This window comes from Pundamilia nyererei, unplaced genomic scaffold (assembly GCF_000239375.1).
Source record: "Pundamilia nyererei isolate P.nyererei 1_Seehausen unplaced genomic scaffold, PunNye1.0 scaffold00008, whole genome shotgun sequence".
NCBI classification, from domain to species: domain Eukaryota; kingdom Metazoa; phylum Chordata; class Actinopteri; order Cichliformes; family Cichlidae; genus Pundamilia; species Pundamilia nyererei.
This window is the reverse complement of record NW_005187409.1, coordinates 1343595-1354046: the sequence shown is the minus strand read 5'-3', so window position 1 is coordinate 1354046 and position 10452 is coordinate 1343595. Positions and strand designations below refer to the sequence as shown.

General features: G+C 39.9%; 1 protein-coding gene across 5 annotated transcripts in view; it reads right to left on the bottom strand.

The window, feature by feature from the left end:
• Positions 1–10047, bottom strand: part of med12 (mediator complex subunit 12) — a 31585-nt gene extending 21538 nt beyond the window's left edge. For 2 of the 5 annotated variants that reach the window (XM_005722864.2, XM_005722868.2), the window contains exons 1-10: positions 9739–10045; positions 8943–9047; positions 8636–8827; positions 2755–2914; positions 2439–2614; positions 1728–1838; positions 1106–1378; positions 849–995; positions 296–395; positions 76–212 (exon numbers count right to left, since the gene is read on the bottom strand). In XM_005722864.2, coding sequence (XP_005722921.1) covers positions 76–212; positions 296–395; positions 849–995; positions 1106–1378; positions 1728–1838; positions 2439–2614; positions 2755–2914; positions 8636–8827; positions 8943–9047; positions 9739–9840 — 1503 coding nt within the window. In that variant the 5' untranslated portion in view covers positions 9841–10045. Of the gene's footprint in view, positions 1–75; positions 213–295; positions 396–848; positions 996–1105; positions 1379–1727; positions 1839–2438; positions 2615–2754; positions 2915–8635; positions 8828–8942; positions 9048–9738 lie in introns of all 5 variants that reach the window. The other 3 variants (XM_005722866.1, XM_005722865.1, XM_005722867.1) reach the window with 3 other exon arrangements.
• Positions 10048–10452: the final 405 nt, after the last annotated feature.

The window sequence follows — 10452 nt, the reverse complement described above, 5'->3', positions numbered from 1 at the left end:
AATACCAAACAAAATGTAACTAACTATAACTGAATTTAACTGTTAACTCACTAAAATATACACCAAACTCATTACCTCGTGGCCATCTTTGCTCTGGCCTGAACCAAATATCCTGTTGTACAGTGAATCCAGGGAGTTGTTGAAGTCAGACTTCTCAAAGCTGTGGTTGTCTAAAACCTCCAGAGTGTGGAGAACCCTTCCGATGGTGAATCCTGCCAAAAGATCAACGTTATTTTAATTTGTTCTTAAAAGCTGCAATTAAGTATCTAAAGAGTGAAAGAAACAGTGTTCATACCCGCTGTCGTCTCCTGGCACTTATCAAACGACCACCTGAACTCCACTGCCTGACCTCGCTCCTTAATTTGTTCCTCAATCTCCCGCAATTTTGCACGAACCTGTGAAAGACCACTCTGTTAGAGGGCAAGAAACAGAAACCCAAAACCTGTGGGACTGCCAACAAATCTTAAGATTATGAGGTAACTAAATAACCAGTTAAAAGTAGTGAAGAAGGTTTATGTAAAGCACAGTTGTGTTTATAAGTAGAGAATCTCCAAACACCTGACATATATTTCAACGCAAACTTCCATTTGCTCAAACTGGCTTTGTTGGTACTTCAGAGACTGTCCTTGTGTTTGTGCACAAATCTGTTTTGCTCTGTGCATTTCTTGTTCTTTATTGATTTACTGTAATACACTGGAATCCATTGCTTTTGTGCACTAGAAAAGCCAATACAATGACTTTAATTGCAAACAAATGAAAGAAAAGCCCATGAGGTTGGTTTTTTTTTGAGCACCATATGAATAATTTCACATACAAAAAAAGGAAAATGTGAGTATGGATGGAGGTACCTGCTGTGTAAAGGCAGTGTTGCCTCCTGGCATTGGCAAGCTGGAAGGAGCGATGGGCAGGAGGTCGAGAGGGGAACCAGTCTTGTTTCTGCTGTCTGTTAAAGAGTAATGCCACACAAGAGCACTGGGACAGCACAACACAATGCTCTAATGTGACAATGACAGGAGAGAGGGGCAGGGAGAAGGAATAAAGGAATAAATACCGGGCTTAGAAACCATGTATTACGTACATGAGAATGAAATTGGACATAGAATACCTGTAACATGCAGCTGAGACCAAACACCAGAGGCCTGTGCTGTGGACAGATATAGAAGTCTGTAAAAGGTGTCTGGGGCTGGTTCCCTCCCGCTGGCTGGGAGGTTGGTGTGGAGGGCAGAGCGTTGCTTTGCTGTGTCAAGATGCCGTGAGCTGGATGCCCTCCTGTGCCGGGGCCCAGGCTCCCGTCACTTAGCAACAAGTTGAGGCGGCGCGTGCAGAAGTAAGCCAGTCTTCGTGACAAGTAAGCAGACTGCACGAATTCCCCTGAGTACTGTGGCACAGAGGAGAGATTCACAGCATTAACCAGAGCACTTGGTGTTCGTTCACATCAGTCAGCTACAGAAATGGAAACAAAATGAGGGCTGTGGGCCCCGGTGGGTGCTGTCACCAAAGGTTACTGCCATCACACGAAGAAACAAAACAGGATAAAGTGGTGACAGCTGTAGAAGCACGTCATACCACAGAGCAGGTGGGTGGGTGTATCTGCACAGCTGTATGAATGTTAAGGAGGAGTCCAGGTTTCGCAAATGTGATCCATTAAAGCACGAGTGATGAGGTTAGATTGAAACTAAAGACTGAGGTTCATAATGAGGTGACAGTGAATGAGCAGATGTGTATACCTGTAGTAAAAGGGGCAAAAGTAGTCTGAGAAGCTCATCTTCACCAGGCCGGACTTTCTCAAAACACTCCAGCACCCACGTCAGGAACTCGTGTCTGTCTAACATCCCATCCTGAGCACAGAAACACAAGTCCAGCTTAATACTATGCAGATCTTAACACTCCTACACACTGTCTCCTTTGTGTGGCTGAAAAATGTATTAAATTAGAACATTTTCAACATCATCATATATACACAGAACACAGTAGCTGCCTCAGACTTCATATCATCCACTCAGAAGACTACTTAGATTAATATGACTGAATATGCTGCACATACATGCAAGAGCAACATCCTTTGGCAACATCTAACCTCAAAACTTTCCAGATCTAAAACAAATGATCATTTTTAGAAGAGAAACTATTGATACAGCAACAACCCTGGAGTTCAAGCATCAATCAGCGTCTGTAACACGTCCATTTAAATTTAAATATCAATTGCAGACGGCACAATTTAGTGAATTAAATATGATAAATATTTGTTACAAATTGCACGCTTGTGACTCAAAGATAAAATAGTATAATAAACCAGTGCGATTCATCAAAACCTAAATGTTGCCATGGAGCGTCATTAAGTTTGTGCACAGCAGGTAACTCGTGTAACTACCAAAGCTTAACTGCAGCATTTTAACTCCAAGACTTTTTCAGCAGCAGACTCGAGAGTGTGAGCTGACCTGAAACATGAACATGGCCAGCTTCTCGTTGTATTCCCACTGCTTCATGGCCGTCTCCACATCAGGGGGATTAGCTGGCAGGGGTGAGCTGCAGCCTTGGCTGGGAAACTGTCTGTAAAACTCAGCCACCTTCTGAAGCTGCTCCCAGAGATACTTGGTAATGATTTGGGTCCATTCTATACAAACACACAAAGAAATGACTTTCACAGCTAATACATATCTAATACATGATGTCACAATATCGAATGAAAGGTAAAATTATATCGTTTAGCCAAATGATCCCTCGAGACTGAAAAGACCCAAGTAACATGCTCACCTATGCACGGGTCAATCACATGCCTCTTCTTGACTTTAGTTTCTGTGATAGCTGCATGATATGCGCAGGTCATCTTAATCATCCATGCTGAACGCATTACAGGGACTGAGTACTTGGCCAAGTATCCAAAAACCTCTTCCTTCTTGCTAAAGATCGGTACCTGTAAAAAGATTTAGCAACAAATTTAATGGAGTGCTGTATTGAACTGCTGACAGGGAAGCAGGAGTACACTGACCGAACAATATTGCTATATCTGACTGATATCTTCATCTCCTTATATGTAAAAATGACAGCATTTTCTGATTGCAGTGGCTGATATTTATTTTGTTGTGTTATCTTAATTGTGTGGTAAACGGCCTGTATTTGTATAGCGCCTTTACTAGTCCTGCCTAGGGACCCCAAAGCGCTTTACACACCCAGTCATCCACCCATTCACACACTGGTGGAGGCAGCTACAGTTGTAGCCACAGCTGCCCTGGGGCAGACTGACAGAAGCCAGGCTGCCATATCGCGCCATCGGCCCTTCTGGCCACCACCAGTAGGCAACGGGTGAAGTGTCTTGCCCAAGGACACAACGACCGAGAGTGTCCGAGCCGGGGCTCGAACCGGCAACCTTCCGATTACAAGACGAACACCCAACTCTTGAGCCACGATCGCCCTGTGTGCTGGCAAACTGCTCAAAACCACTGTGATAAAGAGCTAAAAGAACCTTAATCATAAGTTAAAAAGGAAGAAATAACATAATAAGACTAAAAATATCCACAGTGATGACGGCCATTAATAAAATGTTTAACATGGATAAAATTAAGAGAGACTGTAGAACTGTGTCAAATTGCCACACCTCTAAATACACACAAATTGCATTCTGCAATTTTATAGACTTCTTAGTAAGCCATTATTATTTAATAATTCCTTTATTTATTATGTCTATCTATATTATTATTAACATTAATGTTTAATTACATATATTTATATTACTTTTATTTTATTAGGGTATCATTCTTTTAATTGTTCCCAGGATGAGACCTCAGTAACTTCACCTCATTCTGTCACGTTTCTTCATCAAAATGTAGCATACATATCAGGAATGTATGTTATTCCTAAACTATATGGCTCCAGTCTTCAGAAATCATTTCATTCATTGCTTGATCTGCTTTGAAAATAAATGGTGAGAAAGAAAACACCTAAAACGCAGCCAAGGAGAAACCTGGAATTGTTATGATCTGCCAAAGTCCTTAATAAATCCAGCCAGTTTATCACGGCACAGTGAAGTATGTTAAGCAATAAAATAATTTTAAAAACTGCAATGTGCAGGTAAAATGATAAGCAGCTGGCTTGAAAACACACACAAAGCTCACCTTTCATTTATTTCGATGCTTTAAAACTTCAAAATCTATATGCTTCAATTTGTAAGAGCACTTACTTGGAGAATAATTTCACAATATTGAACAAAACAATTCAGACGATCTATGACTAACAGATTTCGTAGTTCTTTAAAAAAAGAAAAAGCAGCTGCTGACACTTTCAAATAAAGACATGCATTGTGTTTTGGGTCAATACACCCAAACAAGACTAACAAAAGGCTTGATTTACACAAAAGCATTACGTTTTCTTAACTAGGCTATTTAAAAAGCACTTTTGAATTGTTCCTGTTTCGTAACATCTCAACCAAACAGGAGAGTTCTGTTTAATGTAGGAATTATTTTCTCTACACTCATTCAAACTGCTGCCTTTTCTCCTTCAGCTTTTACAGAACCAACACACTTTCTTCTCATGGTCATGTACACGTAAGGATTTTGCCAACAATATTTTTTCCCCCAGATTTTTATATTTTGATCTTTTTTAACTCCACCATTTCTTTTGATCACGACCTCATCTGCCACGCTCTGGTGTGGTTTACCCCCAGATGCTTTCTATAACACTATCAAGAGTCCTCTTTGATGACCTCACCTGGGCTTTATACACACACACTCAGTTTGCTTCTCTTGGGTTGAGAAGCAACCTAAGAGTATGAGGAGTTGATGACGCCTCATACTGTTGCTCAATAATAAATACTAAGTTCTGTCTCACTAGGAAAAGCTTTCAAACCAAGCCTATCAACTTCAGTCAGCTCAATAAAAAAAACTAAAAAAACAACAACAACAAAAAACTGTTATTAGCTAAAATCACTAGGTTTAAAAAAAACCTACAAATTCATATAGCTAGCAAAAAAATAGTTGTTGCTGTGGCTCAGGTGGAGTGCCCAGTTGTAAGTTTGGTGGCTTGATCTCCGACTCCTCTGGTCCTCATGCAGAAGTATCCTTTAACAAGATACTGAACCACTTGTCCCTGATGCATCCATCAGGGTGCAAGTGTGTGTGTAAATGTTAGAAATCTTAAGCAGTATATGTCTGTGTTATTGGGTAAATGAGATTTGCAGTTGAAAGGCAGTATATAAGTACCAGGCCATGTTCTACAATGTGTGCCTTTCTCTTATTTTTGTATATATTTCTCCTGTTTGCCATTTATTCCTGCTCTCTGCTATTTAATACATATATATATATATATACACACACACATATATATAACACAAAAAATGACAACTTATAAATGATATTCTACAACACTCAGCTCTGTTAATAGTTTATCTAGTAGAGCACACAACATCACATTTCAACTTGAAGAGGCAAAAGAGCCACTAAACTTCAAACTGCTGCTCCTTATGGTTATATAGCTATTAAACATGCAGGAAATCCAAAGTGTGGGACCATTTCAGTAAGTACCATTTCAAAAGACAATCCTAAAACGGTAACATGCAATCTCTGCAGGCATACATTCCCCTGTTATTCATCAAGCTTTAAGAAAATGCCCCATAATTTGAAACATGGATCCACTTGGCATGCCGGCTGGCTAAACATTAAAGTCTCTTTTATTTATCTATTTATTTATTTTATTTAGAAAGAGGGGCAATACATATTAATGAACAAGTTAACAAATGTAAATATGACAGATTATAGCCTTGGGCTAATTTGCATCTGCAGACCCTCTGGCAGGTTGGTGTTACACACAAGTTAGTAAAAACATACAGAGACACTATTTACAGGTCATGTGACAAGGACAAAAGCAGTGATCACATTATATTAGAACAAACAATGACAAGAAGAGTGGACAAGAGAGGACAATATAGATGACAATAATGGAAACACATCAATTATATTGCAAAACCCCCAAAATTACACATGCCCTGAATGTCCTGATATTGCACTGACCTATTACACTAATAGTTGTAATACACTAACTCTTTCTCATGTCCAATATAAAGCATGATTAATTAAACATGATCACATGTTTGTGTGTCCCTGAGCCTCCCTTTTAAGTGACTCTTAAAGATGGGGAGACTTGTACTTCCCTCACTGACAGTGGAAGAGTATTCCAGAAGCTCACTCCCTGATATGACAGAGCATCTGTGAAAAGGTGCTCCGTCTAAATGCCAATTCACAACTACATCTCTCAGTGGCTCGAGTCAGTCGAGACCCGGCAACACTGCTAGACTTTTGTTTAATAAAATCACTGATTGGTGGAGGCGCCAGACCATGTATAACGTTGTATATTAGACAGGCAGATTTAAATCATTTGAAATTAGTAAAATTTAGAAACTTGTATTTATCTCAAATTTGGCAATGGTAATATAAAAAAGGTTTCTTATGTAATATTTTCAATGCTCTTTAGTAGCACATTTCGATTGGCCCAATAGCAGCAAAGCTCATATAGCACCATCTTGTAACACAATATTCAATATGAGCCGGTATCATAGAGAGCAGGAATGTAATCGCTGCTGTGTCTGTTAATGATGTGCAGATATGTCTAAAGTTCTGTATATTAACATTTACAGTTTTCACTACTTTTTTAACATGTTTTTTAAAGGATAATTTTGAGTCTAGTAGCACTCCCAAACACTTAAATTCCTCAACATTAATTAGTTCTTGTGCACCCAGGCAGACTTTTACTGCAGCCGCGGTTGTTTTAGGTTTACTAAAAAACATTGATACGGTCTTTTTAACATGAAGGCACAGGCATGAGTCATTCAGCCATTTTTGTAAATCATGTAATGCCAATGAAAGCTGATGGGCTGCATCATCAGCAGTTTTGGCTTGTGTAAAAATTACCGTATCATCAGCATACATAATCGTGTCCACATTTTTGCACACATTGGGCAAGTCATTTACATAAAGTGAAAATAACAGGGGGCCTAGAATTGAACCCTGAGGGACACCTTGCGCACAGTAAAGATGGGGTGACTTGCTATTCTTTATTTGCACACATTGTTTTCTATCCGATTGATAAGACTGTATCCATTTAATGGTGTGATTACTAAAGTTAAATGTTGACAGTCTAGACAAGAGCTTAAGATGATTCACAGTGTCAAACGCACGGAAATCAAGAAAAACAGCCGCAACATAACTGCTCTTGTCTAAGTAAGACTTCACTCTCTCAACAAAAACACAGACAGCCGTTTCAGTTGAGTGAAGAGTGCGAAACCCGAATTGCATTGGGTGCAAACCCGGATTGGAGTCATTAAGATGTTCGATGATTTAGCAACCCACTTTTCTGCTATCTTTGAAAAGATAGGGAGTATGCTAATAGGTCGATAGTTAGCAGGGTCTATTTATCACCCAATTTATAAATTGGTGTAACTTTTGCCACCTTCCAACTCAGAGGAACGACTGCCTGCCTGCGTCATTGATAAATTAATAAGATGGGTCACAGGCACCAAAAGACAAGATTTATAATACTACAAGAAATTGGTATGAAACCCACACTCATCCCTTGCTTTAGAACTTTTTAATTTAGAGATTATATTTTCTACTTCATTTTCTGTAATTTTTCAAATGTTGAACTTTGAATCTTCAGAAGAAACATCCTTTTTGGTGTCAGTATTCCCAATATTTTGTTGAGGGTCACAAGAATTAGAAAACATGTGTGCAATTTCATTAATAGTACTTTGGGAAAAAAATCATTTAATTTAGTAGCTAGGCTGAGAGGCTCTGATACCAGTTCATTGGCAAATTTAAGTTCAAGGTCTTTATCAGCATTATGCTTACTGTTACCAAGGAGTTAGTTAATGTTTTTCCAAATTAGCTTACAATTTCCTTTAGCAATATTAATTACAGTCATGAAAAAATTTGCTTTTGCCATTCTCAAAGTCTGTGCGACTTTATTCCTTGCAGATATAAAATGTAATCAATCAGTATTTAATCCAGATTGTAACAAAGTTTTAAGTAACTGGTCTCTGAGTCTCATAAGCTGTTTACACTCAGTATTAATCCAAAGCAAGGAAAAAAACTCGTTTCTTTCAATGGCTCTCGTTCTGAAACTGTGACAAGACCCCTTTAATAGAAGAGTATAATAGATCACAACATTTATTAGTGTCATCATATTATAGTATGCTATTCCAATCGAAATTATTTAGAGCTGCCATTAAATGTTGTTCTTGACTATTTGGAATCAATGTTTTTTTTATATTCATGCTTTTACTGACGTCTCAGTCGCTTTTAGTCAGCTTTCTGGAGAAGAATATGGCACTGTGGTCAGACCTACCATCCCCCCAGTAGCTTTTCTGGCTACTGAAGCACATTAAAAATCATTAATAACTTTTCAGGTTCTCTGAACTTGAGGCTTTCCTCCTGCATGCTTTGGGAAGACTTAAAGTGTAGTTGTTGTTGTGATTTTGCTTCTCCACAGCCCAGGAATTTAAACTATGCTTTCATGTGTACTTACTTCATATCATAAATTTAAAAACAATTAACTCACTAACTAGGTGGCTTAATGACTTGTGCTCAACTAGGAAACCAATTGCAGGAATGCCCAATAATAAATAATAAACAAGGGTTTTAAGTCTTACCTTTTTAGCCAGCTGTGTCAGAGGTTTAGTCCCAGCTAAATCCGTGAACCAGTTATTGATGGAGCTCTGTGACCTCGCTGTGACAAGCCAGAAATTATCCTTCTGGTTGACCTGTGGTTTACGCTTCCCTGTGTCTGGAAACGTGCTGTAGCGCAGCTTCTCTGCAATAATGCTGCTGAAGTTTGAGCTGATCTATAAAGAGAGAGGGGAACATGTAAGACGGCCAAAATCCAGCAGGGGGGGGGTGGAATCTATCCAGTTGTGAATGGTATGCTAGAGCAGGAGCTGTGTTAAAATGAGCCATTACCTTGGAAGGGTTGAAGTTGACATTTTTGGCACTGCCATGTTCATCGCCGGATACAGCTGGTTGGTTATTGAATCCTTGCTTCACATTCAATGCAGTCAACTCATCCTGAAACACATTTCAGCGAAGAGAAATGATATTTTTCATGCGACGTTAGTGGTATCATTTGAGATCCCAGACCACTGAGAAAGTCAGGATGCGTGGTTGATTGGTTTTGCAGACATGACGTAAACATAAATAACAATAAAAACATTTTTTTTAATTATTATTGGGGAAACATAAAGAGTCACTTTTTCCATTTGCATCAACAGATTACATCAGGTTATTGCTGGATATGAACGAACAGGGATACCTCAGCTAGGCCAAACTCCAGTCTAAAAACTCAGCAAATAATTTACAGCTTGCTGGTAATAAAGATTAGCTTTGAAGGTCTGGTTATTCGTAAAAACAAACCATATGGCTATTAAACAGAAACAGTCACGCACAATCCAACACCGAGCGCATATTGTTTAAAACCACACAGTAAGACAATGGCTGCAGTTTATATCAAACTGCAACGCATCCGCCACCCGAAGAGTTAGCTTAGCAAACTCAGCGATCTTACCAAGTAGCTGATTGTCAACTAAGAAGGGCAAGCTAGCTAACAAACTGACAACTAGGTTCTGTTCATTGTTATTGCTAGGCCCAGACCGTTCACAGGACTGCAAGCTAGTGTTAGCTCGCACAGCTCCTCTGCCTACAATTTTCCTCGAGAAAACGTTACTCCCGGCCGTTCAGGGACCACGTCGTCAAATCTGACCTCTTTTTGCTTTGGATCTTGCGGATAAACGTCCGGAGGGCCGAGTCGGGGCCGCTTTAATGGACGGTGTTCGTAACTTAAGATCCCGAAAGCAGCCATCATCCAGCGGCATCACAGCTAAGGCTTTCCTCCTTCCAGCAGCCTGGGGCGAGCTACAACAGCCAAACTCACTTCCGGCAGGGTTCCATTCGTGAACTTCAAAATAAAAGTCAGGGAAACTAAATTGCATAAAAAGCTTTGTGCTTTTTAGTTACTCTAGTAAACCGCCAGTAGACCCTATACAGAAGAAGAAGTTACTCTAGTACAGGGGTCGGCAACCGGCGGCTCTTTAGTCCTTTTTCAACCCCAGGTAAACCGATTATGGATGTTCGGATCCCCATTATGTCAGCAGCTGTTCTCCACCGTGAACTATGTTAAAAACAAACAGCGCTCACGCCTCACAGACGACAGCTTACAGTCCTGCGTAAAGTTGAAAGTGACTTGGTACAGCCTCGATTTGCAGACGCTGTGCGCAGAGGTTCAGGAGCAGAAGTCCCGTTGTAAACATATCACGGCAGACCCGACGATGTTTCCATGAACAGGCTTTTCAGCATCTCTTTACTGACCACTTTTCACACACGGGTGCTGTACGCATACAGCCGGCTGTAGCTTTGCAGCTCACTGCCCGACACACACCAACACAACAGCATAGAGAGCACAGACGTTAAGGCGTGA